At 35.9% G+C, this 16,815-nt stretch overlaps 1 protein-coding gene across 4 annotated transcripts in view; it reads left to right on the top strand.

The window, feature by feature from the left end:
* SMARCA1 (SWI/SNF related, matrix associated, actin dependent regulator of chromatin, subfamily a, member 1) overlaps nt 1-9,787 on the top strand; it is a 33,722-nt gene extending 23,935 nt beyond the window's left edge. For 3 of the 4 annotated variants that reach the window (XM_068411714.1, XM_068411715.1, XM_068411716.1), the window contains 5 exons: nt 1,221-1,353; nt 2,334-2,452; nt 2,651-2,863; nt 8,133-8,243; nt 8,937-9,787. In XM_068411714.1, the coding sequence (XP_068267815.1) occupies nt 1,221-1,353; nt 2,334-2,452; nt 2,651-2,863; nt 8,133-8,243; nt 8,937-9,008 (648 nt within the window). In that variant the 3' untranslated portion in view covers nt 9,009-9,787. Of the gene's footprint in view, nt 1-1,220; nt 1,354-2,333; nt 2,453-2,650; nt 2,864-8,132; nt 8,244-8,936 lie in introns of those variants that run through there. The other variant, XM_068411717.1, reaches the window with a different exon arrangement.
* The last annotated feature ends 7,028 nt before the right edge of the window (nt 9,788-16,815 follow it).

The raw sequence follows: 16,815 nt of genomic DNA, 5'->3' as shown, positions 1-16,815 counted from the left end.
ATATATGGTATTTACACAGATGTATGAGACATCACGTCACATCCATTAATTTTGTCCCAGTTAGGTTATTAGGCATATTCCTTTTATACTGGGACTGCATCCCTGTCACTGGCTAGTTTCTTGACTTTTTAGACTGTGATCCTGCTGAGTAGGCTTATTAAAAGCTAATTGTTAAGAAGAAAGGGGTGTCTCAAAAAGTAACAAGATTTTTTGATTCAGAAAATCTTCTGTAAAAGAATTGGACGTAGTGTACCTTGAGAAGAAATTTGCAAGGTCACAATTTGACTGTTGATTTCACCTGTTCATAGCAGAGGAAATATTTAAGCTGGTGCTGATATGCATGTCAGTACTGCTGTTAATGATTAAATAGAAATATTTGTAATATGTATATTAGACTTCTTGTAAAGATGCTGTGTAATTGTGGAGTGAGCTTATTCAGCTGGAGAACTGACAGAGTTCCTTGTAAATGTATTTCTGTGATGAAAGAAACTCAATGCACTACAAATTGCTGTCAGGCATGTGATTTTCTTGTTTGTTCTTGAGGTTTTCTCCTTTCCCTGTCTTTAAATTGTAATGCCTCATTCTTGGATAATGTTTTTGTGCATTGCATCTCACTTAACTGTTGTTCACTTTTGGATTCATTTCACTGGTGTATAACAAGTTTTCTGCTTGACAATGCTATAGAGTTTCCATTTGATTGCATCTTCTTGCACTAGAGATCATTTCTTGACATACTTATGCTTTTATCCAACTGTTTGTTTCAAGGTTTGTAAATGTCCGAAGTAGGAGCTCTTGCTTTAGATACTTGCACTACTCTAGGAACTTGTAATGAAACTTGCATTGGTGCACCCCATACTCCTAAGACATTTGTTGCTTCTATCTACTGAAGGGTGACTTAAATAAAATTACAGTAACCTGTGATTGAGCGTGTTTCTTTGGCGAAATACCACATAAAAAGTTTAAAAAGAAAGAAGAGTAAAAAGCTTTTACTAATGCATGTGGAGTCATGCCCAAAAATAACTCTTTAGACTTCTAATGATTCAGTAATAAAGCCTGGATAATACAAGTTTATGGAAACCCTGAAAGATCATTAACCACTAATTATGTGACATTGTAGAGGCATTGCCAATTGGAGCAAATTTACACATACGTAAGACAAAATTTTGCAAAATGTTTCCCTTCTACCTAGTAATGCCTTCTTGATCTCTTGCTGCTTACAGGGTTTTACAAACTGGAATAAAAGAGATTTTAACCAATTCATTAAAGCTAATGAGAAATACGGTCGTGACGATATAGACAATATTGCCCGTGAGGTGGAGGGAAAGTCACCTGAGGAGGTCATTGAGTATTCAGGTTTGTGATATTTTGAAATCTACTTCTTAATCACGTGGTAGCACCATAATTTTTGCTACATGTTCTTTTAAAATTACAAGATGTAGAATCTGGATGTGTATAAGAGTATTTTTTTTAAAAAGTACATGATCGTTCTTTTCAGAAGACTTAATTCTGTTAAAAAGCTTGAGTTTTCAGCATATAAATGTGGCTTCAGTTGCTTTTATCCCTCCTTAGTCAAAATTTAGAACTTGGCATAGTTAATTTACATTGACAACGTGGTCTTGTGGAATCATGAAGTTGGCTTTTAGTGGCAACGTGATTCTTTATACTGTGAGTATATATGCTATTTGAGCTAGTACACTGTATCTTTGTCTTTTGTATTTACACAGTGCTTTTTAATTTGTACAGAATTCTTCCTCTTCCATCCTTAGACTTAAATTTTATGAAGGTGTTTAGTAAAATTAAATTTGTAATGTTCTTCCGATAGCTTAATAAGGAAGAGCTCCACAAGAGTTCCCTTCAAAGTGTTGAATTTATTTTGGGTTGGCTAAAAGACGTCACTGGAGAAGCCACAAATTACTAGTTTTTGTAACAGACAAAGTAGTCTCTGACCTTAGAGATATCTGGTAAAAACTGAAATATGAATGTTTCACTGCTAGACTAGCAGCTCTAACCTGTTTCACCATTCTTACGAAAAGTGATCCTGAAAAGTAATTTTTTTCAGAGTTTTACATGACTACAATGAATTATGTTGAATGTAAACTTTGTTACAGTTGTTACTGAACCTTTTCTTATAGTTAACTTTTAAAGACATTGAATAAAGGGTCTGTGCAAGTTTATTTCTTAGCTAGGATAGTAAAAGGGAGAATATTAGTAAATCTTGTAAGATTTAATGGAACCACAAACTGCATTCCTTTTTTTTCTGGAGTGCCTCAACAGAGTAAAGTAGTAAGACTAGAGGAAAAGATTTTATTTTACAAATTGTTTTGTGTTTTTAGCTGTTTTCTGGGAACGTTGTAATGAACTACAGGACATTGAGAGGATTATGGCTCAAATTGAACGGGGAGAGGCAAGAATTCAACGGAGGATCAGTATCAAGAAAGCCCTCGATGCCAAAGTAATCATTGCAGGTTTTTTGTTTTCTGCAGCTGACTTCTTCCAAATTCCTTCAGAAAAGGAATAGTTGGGGATGGGAGCTCTGTTTTTTTATATAGCATATATAGTATACCATGTATCAGTAATCTATGCTAATATGTAACAAATCCTTGATGTAATATTCTGTGCTTAATAGTCCATATTTTTGCTTTGCATTCAGATTGCAAGGTATAAAGCACCTTTTCATCAGTTGCGTATTCAGTATGGAACAAACAAAGGGAAAAATTACACAGAAGAGGAAGACAGATTTTTGATATGCATGTTACACAAGATGGGCTTTGACAAAGAAAATGTGTACGAGGAACTAAGGCAGTGTGTGCGCAATGCTCCCCAGTTCAGATTTGACTGGTTTATCAAATCTAGAACTGCAATGGTAGGTATCAGTTACATGGACTAAGTCATTATATGCAGTATCTTGTTCCTTTTTCTTAAGCACCATCACATAAAATTTGGATCTGTGCCAGAATATTGGAGTCTAGGAAACAACTGCTGAAAGAATAACTTATATGCTCATTTCTAGTTTTTAATAAAATAACCTTTTCCCTTAGTACAGCAAACTATACAATACAGTTGAAACAAACAGATCAGAAAACCTACCAAGCTGAAGTCCCATGTTACCCAAAGGGATTAATGCGGAGGAAGACTATCCTTACAAATATCCTTGTTACTTTTACTGTGAACTAAAAGTGTTGCCAAACAATGTCTCTTAAAATATGACTGCTTTTCAGAATTATTGGACAAATTAAAGACTGAAAACATCTGAATTATATACTGGGAGAAAAGAGCAGCTTTTCTAACATTGGTACTTAATTTCTAAAAGCATGAGGAAATTTAGTGATTCATGTAAGAATTAATCATTGAAGCAATTGGTTTAAAATGCACTTTGTACTTGTGAATAAGGATTATCACATGCAAGTGCTTAAATTTTTGTGGTTACACTTTTTGGAAGATTTTGTTTGTACTTAGCTAATATAATACAAGTTTGATAGCAAGTAGACTAGTACTCTGAATTTTAGCTGTATTTTTTTTTTCCTTTCTGTGTGTGAAGAGCAAAGCCATTCTTTTTTAATTTAGTCACTAAGTGGGAAGTGATAACACTAACAAGCTTTGGTGGTTGCAAATAATAACCTATGTAGGTACCAACCTCAGAATATGGGACTCTCTTAATGATAAAAAGCTATTAGCTCTGCCATGGAATTTTTGCTCAGATCTCCCCTGATTCAATTCCTTTTTCTTAGGAGTAAAATTTGTAAGTCTTGCACCTTATGTAAGAAACACACATGTGCATTTTCACGTGAACGTGTTTATCTGGGAAAAGTGTACTTACAAATTTTTTTTATTACACTGGTAATAACTTCATCTTACTCACATGCAATAAGTGAGAGGTGGAACATTTGTTCTGTTTGCTTGAATACAAAACCGTATTGGTCATGGCTGATACAAAAGAGTGGAGCACGCTGTCTCTTATACAGCTGTCACAAATTCTCCTCCTCATCTTGTAAGCAAATTTCTGATTAAATGCTATGCTGCAGTCAGGTATCTTAAATGTCATTTTGTATACAAATGTGTATACGATGTGTATACAAATCTGGATTTTTTAGTAGTTTAGTCTAGCAATTGCAGAACCACTGTGCATTATTGTTTACTGTCTTCCTGGCCTCAGGATTTGTTTATAAAATGTTCTTTCAGAGTTCTGGGTACTGTACTAAGAATCAATAAAACATAAGATAAAATATTTAAAATGTGTATGTGAACAGGTGGGAATATTTGCTTTTCCCAGAGCTACTTATAATTATGCAATACAATTTCGACTTGATATTTCGGCAATTAAAGTGTTTCTGAATAGTGCAGCAGTTAGCCCTTAATTAAAAAGAATTACAAGCTTTACTTGCTAAATTGTCTGTTTAAAATCCAGTATTTCTTCAAAATTATGTCCATAATATTATCCATACCTCCAATATTTAGTCTATTATGAAGTTTCTTTTAAGTTGTCTGTAGAGGAATACATTTAAGTAAATCATAGAAATGGATACTAGAAATTAAAAAGGTAGCTCCACATTTAATATTAGTTGATGTATAATTAAGTCGGGGTAGAGGTAAATATTCAGTTTAAATTTTCTTGCAGATCCATATAGTCGGTATAATTTTTTTAAAGGGCTTAGGAATAATTTTTTGAAGTGTAGAAATATGTTCTGTGGTGTCTAATACTGAAATTGAGGCACTGGGAATATAGTGGATCTGTTGCCTTATCTTTTCTCTTAAAATTCTATCCCTTAATACTAATATTTTTAGTTTTTCTGCTATTACACAGTTGAAAAAGAACAGTATGAAAATACAAAGCTAAAGTAATCTTTCAAGGTGTGTTTAATTTTCTTAAGTGTTTTAAATTGTCATGATATATATGATTTAGTAGTTTATAACTGCCAATCACTGGTATATTTTATGTATTCAAATATCCTGACATTTGTGGAAGTATTAATTTCTGTCGGTCCATTTTTCACTAGCTTGGTAATTTTTATGAAGAAATATGCTGGAAAGTCACTTGATACCAAGAGTAATGAGCCAAGTGTAAATACAAACCTTAATAAAGGGGTAAATAGTAAGTTCGGTGAAAGTGGATAAAACTTCTTAGAATACCGAAATTCATATGTGTTCTCAAAATTACCCTTTATTACATTCAAACTAGTATGAAACAAGGTGGAAAGGGCAGTGTAATTCTGAAGAGGACTTACAGACTCTTCAAGAAAACTTGGTGATCTACTAACCACTAGATGTCTCTTGAATTCCATAGAAATAGCTCATTTATCTTCCACCTTCTTATTTGTTTCTTTTCCTTCTGAAGATTTCTCTTTGGAAAACAAAAGTTCTGCTTCATTTATTTATTCCAAAACCAGATGGTTTACCCAAAATGTAAGTTTTCAAAGAGATTGAGAGTGCCTAAAATTGTAAAAAATTTTTTTTTTAGTTGGGCACGGAGGTTTAGATTTTAAATTTTAGTTGTTATTGTTCTTTTGTTTCGGTCCATGCAGAAGAATGCAAAATATTGTGGCAGTAGTGAAACACGTATATGTTTTCTGAAGTCATAAATTATGCATATTCTCTTTTACCTTTCTGCAATCCCTACCCAGTATAAGACAAATGACTCCTTTGTAAATACAGGAATATACAGGCCTGTTGGCAGGGCTTCGGACTACTTTCGCTCCCAAGTCAGCATCTCTGCCTCCAGTCATGCAGAAGGTGATGGTTCAGTGCTCCCGTCCTATTTATTGCAATACTAGTCTTTATAGCTATGAAGGGGTGAGCAAGGTGCATCTTATCTCTTTCCATCCTAAAGAGAAAAGTATCCGGCCACACTGAATAAAATCTCCTCTCTGAAGGTGCAAAGCATTTTAAATTCCAAGTGTATTTTTATAGTAATAAAGTGGAGTGGATCAGTCCATATTGAAATTTCAGTAGCTCAGTGCAGGATTTATCATGCACATTCTTCCTGATGGTAGGTGTAGAAGAAACCTGTATGCGTGTAATATCTTTACTGTCAACTGCTTCTGTGATTCTCCAGAGAAAATTGTTTTTGGGTCCGTACTCTGTCCACAGCATGTTGTTCTGGAGTAGTAGTCCGTATGGAAAGTCTAACCATGAATCTGTACACTTTAATAAATGTATGCATTTATACAAGCATTTTTCCCCAGGAAAGAGGAGGATTTTTCTTAGTGCATTAGGCAAATGGATTGAGGTTATTTCGTAGTCCTTTCTGATTAATTGCTTGTCTTGAATTTAACACAAACCAGTTTCTCATATACTGGAAAAGATCTAGCTGATTGGTTTTATGGAGCAGCTTGTCATCAGTCTTCACCTACAGCTCCTAAGTCTTTGAGTGCAATACACACGAATTTAAATGATGTAAAATGCTTTTGGCATATTGACAATCATCTTTCTACTTCTGTCTTTTTATCATCTCTATTCATCTACAGAGTGTGGGTTTTTGGGACAGAGGCTCTCAATTGTTCTGTGTTTGGGGATGCAATGTATGTTGGGATGGCTTGCACTCAAGTTTTCTCAGACTTGTTGCCTTTTTATCTAAAAACTGTTGTGTGGGTGGAATGTGAGGGTTTTTATTGGTTGAAGTGAGAGTATTTTAGCTCCAGCAGGACTGTCACATTCCAGGGCACAAGCACGGCACCCTAATTTATGGTTGAACTTGTACTGGGTGGTGTAGGGTTTCTTTTACATGGATGTGGTAGAAATGACTCATTGTAATACTCTATTTGCAAAACTACATGCATAAGACTAGAATGTTTCCAGTAGGGAGTTATAAAGAAAAATGTCCTGAAGAATTTTTTTTTGTTGTAAAAAAAAAATATACATGTGGTGGCAGGATTCTCTGTGTCCATTCTGAATTACACAGCTTTCACCCAAGGCCATGGAGCACCCTTCGTACAGGATTCTGTGGAAACTATAGAACTTAAGGAGTGTGGTTAAGCCTGAGGGTATTAAAGTCTCAAAGATGAGCCATATGCTTGACTGTTTCAGAACATTCAGGATCAAGAAAGCGTGCAGGCTGCATTGTTTGCCATCACGTAACGTGATGGCTGAGGCAATATACAGGTTACAGACGCTGAGAAAAGAGACTAATTCCTGGGCAGAAAGGTCACCTGTTCACTTCATTGCAAATAGGCCAGTTAAGATTTATGCTACGAGATAATTCTAGGATAGCTTGTGGTTCAAAAATTGCTTCATTGAATTTAATAGAGATAAGACACATTTTTCTGGCTTTTTTTCTCCTCAGAGGAAAGCTTCCTGCTTTGAGTTGGAAAGAACAGCCCGTCAAGTCACTGTTCTCAACGTACATAGAATATACTGAGTAATTATAATAAAAACGAGTGCTATTATGTATTTGGCAAGAGATCTCTTTTTTTGAGATGGGATACAAGAAGCTGTCCAAGTCAAATGAGTTCTACTAACCAAGCTGACTGTTATTAACTGCAATGCAGATACTTTTAGAGTTGTATTGGAAATATTTTTTAATGTGTGAATGACCTTATGGCATTTAATCTTGATCACTTTCAGGTTGCTTGTAAGTCTTGATGCTAAAAGGATTTAGGGCCTGCTACCTTTTGGGCGCTGTTTGATTAAAAACACAGCAGGGAGTTCAGGATTTCAGACTGGATAGATTTTTCCTGGTTTGGAGCTCTACAGCATCTTACCACAATAAACTAGGCTGTGTGCCACAGAAAAGGGTTGCTTGAGAGAGCTTTGGTTCCTTTTATGTCTGCTTTAAAGATATACTTGAAGACCTCTCTTCGTAAAATGTGGCATAGCATGCTGGCAGGCTGTAATTCACTTCATCTAAACAGGATGAAAGATCAGATCAGTCTTTTGAGTGTCAGTTTGGAAGATACAGACAATCCTGAAAACTCTTGTCAGGAAGCTGAATATTTCAGTAAATATCTCTTTGTTGATAAAGAAGGTTACACTAAGGTAAAGGCATGAACAATAGCTAAGCTAATCTTATTAGTACGTGAATATTGAATGTTTTTGTAAATACTAAGTATTTTGGAATTCAAAAATTTTGAATGTATTTATGTAAATGAGAGAATTTGTATAACTCACTTAAGAGTATTTGATGTTTTCTGTTTCCTTAGGAGTTTCAGAGACGCTGCAATACTCTCATATCATTAATAGAAAAAGAAAATATGGAAATTGAGGAAAAAGAAAGAGCTGAAAAGAAGAAAAGAGGAGCAAAAGTTACAGCAGTATGTTTAGCAGCACTTACTTTACTTCTAGTGGGGCATAATTCAGTTATATTTTGTTAGAAAATGAAAAAGATAATTATAGTCACTGATTTATTATAAACCATTAGTTGAGAGATATAACTGAAATATTTGTCTATTCACAGCTCTCCTAGATTTTAGCTATTCCCAATTCCTAGTATTTTGGGGCTTTTTTTTTTTTTTGGAGAAGAGTCTTTTGTTTGAGTAGCAGAGGAAGGCTCTTAAGAAAACGTAACACTGCCCTCTTTCTATCTACGTATTTACATCACGTGTTTGCTTTAGTTTAATCTCAGATTGTTATTCCTCCCCTACATAGTTCCTGGAAGAAGAAATGATAAGAAGAAAGTTATCATCTTTAGAACAGAATTGTATATAAGTCAAGGTCCTGATTTTGTTTTCATCCAATTTGTGGTATGTGTGGTACCTGTACCAGTGAGACCATGTAATGATTTCAAGAAGATAAAAAGGGTAGCAGAATTAAGTGTCTAAATCTGGGATTTCTGTTTGCCCTTCCATTACATCCTGCAAAGCCAAATTGAAATATATACTACATTAAGGGTCACTTATCTTCTTTTGAATAGTTAGGTCATGTACCTCTTTTTTTTTTTTTTTTTTTCTTTATAATGCCATCATTTAGTTGAATTTATAAAATAATTTTTTTTCCCCCCTTTTTAGTCACAGAAGAGAAAAGCAGATTTGGCCGCTGAGAACTCTGGAAAAAAAGATGCTAAGAAAGTGAAGTCGTGAACCTGAAAACTGAATGCTAAATGTAGAACTGCCACTTTCTTCTCTCCATCTACAAGTATTAATTGCCAACTTTGTATTCATGGTACTCTCCCCTAAATCCCATGGTTTAATTTTGCAAATTTTGTATACTTTACAATGTCTTTCTTGACCTAAAATGTGTAGCTTTATATCTTATGCATTCCAGTATTTTTGTGTACTGTATTTTGTGAATTTCATGTCTTTGGCAAAATTCACTCAGTCCTTGTTTTTTTGAAGCTTGTGCTGAGGTTTTAGCTTTTATATGTTTTATATGCTGCTGCTTTGAAAGAAAACCTAGATTCTATAGCTGTATTATTGTTGTTTCATATTTTAAATTTATATGTCTGTTGGAAAATAAACTGACTTAATTACTGGAAGAGAAATATACTTCACCTTTGTTTTCCCTACCCTCTCACCCTTTTTTGCATAGCTACATTTAGAGTGAATGTTAAGGTTTGTATAATTGTGCCTTCATTATTGATCAGATTTTTTTTTTTTCAGAGGAATACTTAGATAGGATCAGGAGCATGACAGAACCAAAAAAATATAATTAGACTGACATCCTTTTTTGCTGTCAGCATTAAATTGACATTTTTCTCTGACATGTTCAGAAGGACGGCCAGCAAATACTTATACTTTTGTTTTTATCACTGGTTTCTGCTGGGCTTCATACATGCTTAAACACGGGATGAGGTGTTTTTCAGAATGACCTTGAGATGAAAACTTTTCTATGCCTAATAAACTGAAGTAGTCAACTAACAGCTTCTTTTTTTAAGTAACGAACAAAATAATTAATCTTCTGGTTGGTAGGCTGCTCAGCTATGCTGCCTTGTGCTAAAAGATCTTTGTTGCTCTAATTATCTCTTAAGTTTCCGCTTCTACCTTTGATTCAACATGTCAGTCGGAAGCAATGGGGATATGTTATGGAGTGCTCCTTTTTAGTATTTCTGTTGTAACGAGGGGATGAAAGTGTTGGATGTATGATTTTTTGACTTTGCAAGAATGGCCTTTATTAAGCAGGTTCATAGTTTCTGCTCACCTTGGAGTCTCTGCCTTTCTCAGATGAGTAGAACAGTGACTCTGTCATCTAATGTTTTACTTTAATCTTCTGTCTCTGATCTGGTGTTTAGTATGGACCTTGCTACAGTGAGACATGCCCTCATAATGTCAAGTCTAGATTAATGCAATGTGCTTTACATGGTACTTCCCTTGAAGACTACTTGTAAATGTCTTCTAGTGCAGTTTGCTTCCTTCTGTGGTTTGAGGTGTTTTGAGATGAAAAAAAATTTCTTTAAACTCTTTGTATTTCATGCTTTGCATTGGCTACCTTCTTCTGTATTTGTAAAATTCAGGACTTTTTATAAAGTTCTTGAGTCTTAGGACAGAGTTCTGACCATATTATTTTATGTCATTTAAAATGTATTGGGGTATCTTTGAAGTTTTCTGGGATTAATCTCTGTAAGCTTGTTGAGTAATTTCCAGCCTTTCTTGATAGTCTGTGTTTAAGCTTTGGGGCAGAATGGGTGTGATGACTTGGTTGAGCACTTTGAAAGATTAATATTGGATTTTGTATTTTGGAATGGAGCGTTTGTTTGGGGACCAAGTTATTAATTATTTCACTGGGCTTTTGTTTGTAAGACTTATAGTGTAAAAAAGGGGTATTCATCTGATGAGTTGAGAGCTACATCTAATGATGATTGGTCACAACTTTCAGACAGAAGGTTAGTGATGGGTGCCAATGCATGCTTTTAAATGAGTATGCAACCCAGATGGGCTAGGTCTGCTCAGAAAAGGATGTCTTTTCAAATAATACTTCTAGTATTGGAGTAGTTGGCGTCCTGCTTTATCCTTGGGAGAAAGACATCCTGTGTAATTATAGTCTGGAAAAAGGCTGTGCAGCTACATACATATATAATCACAAATCCCTGGAGCATTGCTATTAATAAAGAGAGGAAGATGCTTTATTTACATTTGCTTTTTGGCTCCCATGTCACTCAGTAAGTTTATGACCTGAAATTATAAAAACAAGTAAAAAGAGGAGGGAAATAAAGGCTGGAAGAGCCGATTGAATTCTTATTGAATTACATGGCTAGGTCTAGACCTTATTCTGTTGCTTGTATTTAGCATTGGGTGAATATTTTAATGTTTTAAGTCTTGAAATAAGTGTATTATAGTTTTGTTTATTGTAATTAGCTTTGGTTCACTTGCATGGTTTTGTGTATCCCGTTTCTCTGTGTTGCAATGTGTATGGAAAGTCTTAAAATGGTAATATCTCAACTTGTTGTTTTATGCAGATTTCTGGGTTTGAGTTACCTCTTGAGTTAATGTTCACTTTTCTCCTCCTTCAATGACATGATATACTAGCTATATAGCAAAAGATCATGCAATTGTTCTTCCAGATATTATCCTCTTGATCGGACAGCTTCTCTGAAGAATGATAGATGCTCCCAGAAACTATCTGTTATCTCTTGCAGTCTGTAGTTCCTAGTTAAACTGAATGTGCTGTTGAACAACAGTCCTTGAGAGCACTTGTATACTCTATATACTAGTTCCTCAGCACATTGAGTCTTCCCATCCATCATGTCCCACAGTGATAACTAAAGAAAATTGCTAACAGCTGCTGGTCAGGATTAAAGTAAAATAGATCTTTTCCTTTTTCCTTCTTCTAATTGCAGATACACACACAGTATGTGCCTAGCAGTCTCTAAATAATATGCTGCTGTGACTCAGAATTAGATGGACTGAAATAAAGGAATCTTCCTGCTTTTAACTACTATTTTCTTAGGTGAGATATACTGTTTGTAAGAAATTTGTAAGCACTGAATGTAATGTGATAAAAAACTTCTGAAAAGTCTCGGCCTTTAGGCAATTTGATAGTTGCCAAAAAAAATTACATTATATAAAATTTTGAAAACAATGTATTGTTTCCTTTTGAGTAGACAATTAAAATTTGATTGTGTTAGCATTAGGCTTGAAGAAAGAAAAAGTAGTAACCTAGCACCTTTCACACATCAGGCAGTTCATGTAACATCCTGGAAGAGGTCACAACAGTTGTTGTGTTCTTTTTGTTTTCACGCTTTCATCACTTTCAAATTACCAGTTCTTTTATTTTTGAGTTACGTTAGTGGCAACAATAAAAAAGTCACATAGCTGACCATCTTCATTATATTTAATTTCAATTTATTATAATGACATAGAGAAGGAATGAAGCTTACTTCCTGCTGGTAATATTAGACCATCTTTAGATACTGTTTGCACAAGTAGCATTACTATACTAAAATATTAAGTAAGAATTTTTTCTTGTAGATTAGCATTGCTTGTTTGATTTAGTACTAATGCTGGTTATGGTTTAAAAAAACCTCAGCTTTCACTCTGAGATCATAAGCAAGGGGTACAGTATATGAAAGTCAATCAGAATCTTTCTAAATGCCTGATGGAAGTAACTTCCATTATGCAGCTCCCGCTGTGCACTGCTATGACACAGGTGCTCTCTGTGCATGCCTCTTCCCCAGGTTCAGTGGTGGGATTAAGTACGTTCAGTGATCACAAATTAATGCCAAAGCTAAAAATTGTGGGCCTCACAGACTGAAAAAGCATATGGAATTTTGCAGTCAGCAGCGGTTTATGTGAATGTAAAATGACCTGGTTGGTGCAGACATTGGGACTTGTGGTGTTGGAAGGCATTGATCACTGGCTGTGTTCTGATCTGGTTAAGATAGCTTGACAGTTCTGACATTTTACTTAAGTTTACCTAGTCTGTGTACTTAGCTTCAAGCATGTATGTAAATGCTTTGGTGGGTCACGGTTATAATGTTTGATATGCTCTTTTTCTGAAAGAGTTAAAGTTGAACTTGGTTTGCATATTTTGAAATGTAACGTGCTCTTTAATTGCATTTGCATGGTAGCCATCCTTTCATAAGAGCCTTAATAGGAGTAATATTTGCTGCCTCAAAGGTATGTCTACATTGTGTTGTTGAAAGATAACTTCTGAACTTTTTCAAGTTGAGATTCGTTTCCTAAGCTGTACATATGTGAAAATAAAAATTAATACGAACCCAATGTCTTCTGGTAATTATACCTCAGGTATAGGTGGGCCCGTGCACTTGGATACTGTTCAAAATAGTTTGGTTTGTTTTCGTTGCTTTTGTACTTCACATAACCTTCAGGCTATAGTAGCTGAATGTAAGGGGGGGGGGGTGTGGCTGTTCTACGTCTTCTTTCAAACTTTCTAATTTCCTGTAATCTCAAATAAAATACTAGTAGTGCCTGTATTATTGTGACAGCCTTGCCTGTGTTGTCTCTTAGTATGGTATGATACAAGGTATGTTGATCCTGTATTAAAGTATATTAGTGCTTTTCTGTTATTCCATATCTCTGGTGTGTTACTAAAATAAAATACTTCGGAGCTTAAGTCTAGGAGGCATAGGATGGTATGGACCAGGAATTTTGTCATTACAGCTGTTGATCGCTAGTAGACATGCTAGATACTCTGCTTGGAGAGGTGCATGCCCTAAATGAATGCTCAATTTTCCATTCTTTTCTCAGGTTGACCCCCTAGAAAAAAAGGAGAGACAGTAAGGAGCTCTGGAAGACCAGTTTATCCTGGCATTGGCTGGTCACAATTCTGTCTGCTTCACAGTAACTTTTGATAGACCTCACCCTTCTTCAGGTGAGGTACCTAGATCAGGAAGAAGGAGCTGGGGAATAGAGATGTGGATCACCTTACCTTGTCCTCAGTAGCAGGCCAAAACAATTGAGTTCACTACAAGAACTACATTTCTTCCAGGTAGCTTTGCTTAGTGCCAGGCTGAGCGAGTTCCCATAGCTAGTTTCTTCTTACGTGTTCTCTGTGGCAGTCTACCAGCACTAAAGTGTACTGTTTTCAAGATTTTTTTGGAAGCAGTACCTGCCAGCTCTCCTGGAGAAAAGAGGCTCTGTTCAAACATCAGAACTTTTGATGGGAACAGTGATCCTGTCTGCAGAGCTACTCAGTAGTTGTGGAGTTTGCAGTGAAGTTTTGAAGTGTATGCATTCAGTGTTTTGGGGAAGGTCAGGCTATAAACACCTTTTTTCAGGGAACAGACCTTTTTATTTCTATGTGGCAGTTCCTTGCTGTAAGAAAACAGGCTGAAAAGTCATCTTCATTTGTCTTCTCATTTGTTAATTAGGTGGACACAGGTGAAGGCCACAAAATCTTAAATTCCACTCAGCAGTTTGGTAAATGCCATTCATTATGTGTCTTCTTCCTCTAGCTTAACAGGTGGATGTTGCTCAGGAGACCACTTCACAGTGAGGGTTTAGAGTCCAGTAAGGCTTCTCTTTTTTTCTCTTTCCTTAGAACTGTTACTTCCACATCTTACTTAAATGGCTTTCTGAATTTCTAGATACCTGGATTCTCATGTCTTTATTCCTTCAGGTAGTTTTTGTGATTTTTGGTTCGGTTGGTTTGTTTGTTGCCTTTTATTTTGTAATTTCTGCTTCGGAAAAGAAAGTGTCTTTGACTACTGAATATTTCAAATTACTAAAATAATCCTAAGGATGATAGTTCTTAGGCTCATAAAATTGTAGTTGAGATTTTGCGAAGATAGTGCAAACTGTGTTGCACACTGGTGGTTTATGAATTTCATGGAACTTTTACGAAATTCCAAGGATATATCCATGCTCTTAGCAGTCAGTCCTCACTTCTAAATAAATATAATACAGCATTTTGTTCAAGTAGTAACTCAGTACAGTTTAGAGTTCTTGAAGAAATTGGCTGTTATAAATTTTTAATCATCATTGACCTTGAGGAACTGGCTATAAAATATTATCTTACAGTAGTCAGCCATATAGAAAATAGCCATATTGGTAAACCATAAACTTTCTTTTCATATTTATCTGTGTCAATAATTGTTTCCTTTATATATGGATGGATAAAATGTTGACAACTTTGCTAGTTACTCTTTTTTTCTGCCTGAAATACATTTTCATTGACTAATGCTTTAAGTGAATTCATATTCCATGGTAGTAGGCATGATAACAGCATAGAAAAATAGAAGTTAGTTTTCAGCTCTTCACTGATACTGAGTCTTAGCTTTTATTTCATCAAAATATCTGAATAGGTATTGTGAGTGAAGTTCTCTGTCCTCTGCTGAAAAGAATAGCTGCTCATTAGAGATTTTGAGACACCTTTTGTAGACACTTTCCTAGTTGAGTACTTTAGTACCAACTAATTGGGGGCCTGACTCAGTGCATTGGTAAATGTATCAATATCTTTGATTCAGCAGTATCGAACTAGAGCACGATTACCTCATTTATGTGATGCCACAGAACAGTTAGATAGTTCCAGCTATGTTTTCTGGGTGTTTGTGTTTGACGCAGGCCTCATTTCAAATCCTTCAGGGTCAGTTGACATCATGGATATTTTCATGAGGAGGCTTCTTGGAAACCTGTCCGAATTAACAGATTGGGTGTCTTGGCGCAGTTCCCAGTTATCGTGCAAATGCTGCTCTCGCAGCAGGCTCTTCTTCTGACATTTGAAATGCAGAGGGGTAAGGTTGAATCTTGGAAACAATTGCCTGTGCCAGGCTGAGGTGAGAACTGGGCTGGGAAATTCTGTGAGTGATTAACTGGAGACTGATGACTAAATCTATCTTTATTCAAAGTAAAGCCACTGTAATTTGCTGCTGAGTGAGTGGAGTTACCACTGAAGGCCCTGGAGCCGTGTGTGTCCCTCAGGACGGAGCGTAGCTTGTGAAGACAGCGATAGGATTTTCTCCTCTCTTGCTTTCCCTGTTTGCAGTGCTCTTGTGCTTTTACCCATTCAGAGCCCAGGTGTTGGTGGTGGATCTGAAAGGAGGGAATCTGAGGATGGAGCTGCTGCCTTGGCATGTGGATGAGGACGCTGGTGTGGCAATGCTGAGGTGCTCTCTGCAACTGCTTGCATTTTTGTCTTCATGGGGCTATAGCCCAGCTGCCTCCTCAGAGTTTGCCAGTCCTTACCAAACGTACCTGCAAAGTTCTTGGCTGGCTGGCTGGATAATTGCCACACAAGAGGCGATTTGGGTAGGTCTTCCTGTCCAAAAATTGCATTATGTTCAACTTAAAAGGCCTCTATCAAAGCTTAAACTAAGTTGTTAGCTGATGTGGCACTCAGTGCGATACTCTGAGCAGCTCTGAGCCAGCGTGCAAGAGCTGTGCTGTCCCTGTAGTGATGTGCATTCAGTTGCTGCTTGAAGGCAGGCCCCTCCGCACCACAAAAAGCAGCATCGCTTTGTGCCACAGGATTTTGCTTCAGTGACTTACTGTTACAATTATGTTGCTGGAATTTTAAATAAATAAATACTACCCTTTCAAAACAAAATGTTCCAGCATTACTTGATAGCTTCTGTAGGTACATATCTCTGAAATAATTTTACTTATTTACCTTATAAAGTGACTTTAGTACACGCTGAAATTCACCTTTCCATGATTTGCATTGCTTGAATGCACATGCGGAAGAGGTACAGGAAATTTCTTTTGCCTAAACATTAGTCATGGAGACTCAACATTTTTCTTTCCATATTCCAAAAGAAATTTAATTTAAGCTTCATGTGATACTCATTGATAATTAACTGCTCTGTGCACTGTATCTTATTATTCTACGGGCCCGAAGATTTTCTGTTGGAAACAAAAGGAAAATCAATTTCAACAAATTCAGTTGTTGCTTTCTTATTAGGTTACGGTACTCAATGTAAATTAATGTTTTGAATTTATGTCATCGATCAATAGGTGCAATTATTGATTTGGGATGTATGAGGTAAAAAGTGAA

The sequence above is a fragment of the Nyctibius grandis genome, chromosome 13, assembly GCF_013368605.1.
Source record: "Nyctibius grandis isolate bNycGra1 chromosome 13, bNycGra1.pri, whole genome shotgun sequence".
NCBI lineage: Eukaryota > Metazoa > Chordata > Aves > Nyctibiiformes > Nyctibiidae > Nyctibius > Nyctibius grandis.
Note: the sequence above shows the minus strand (reverse complement) of the source record. Positions and strands in the feature narration are given on the sequence as shown.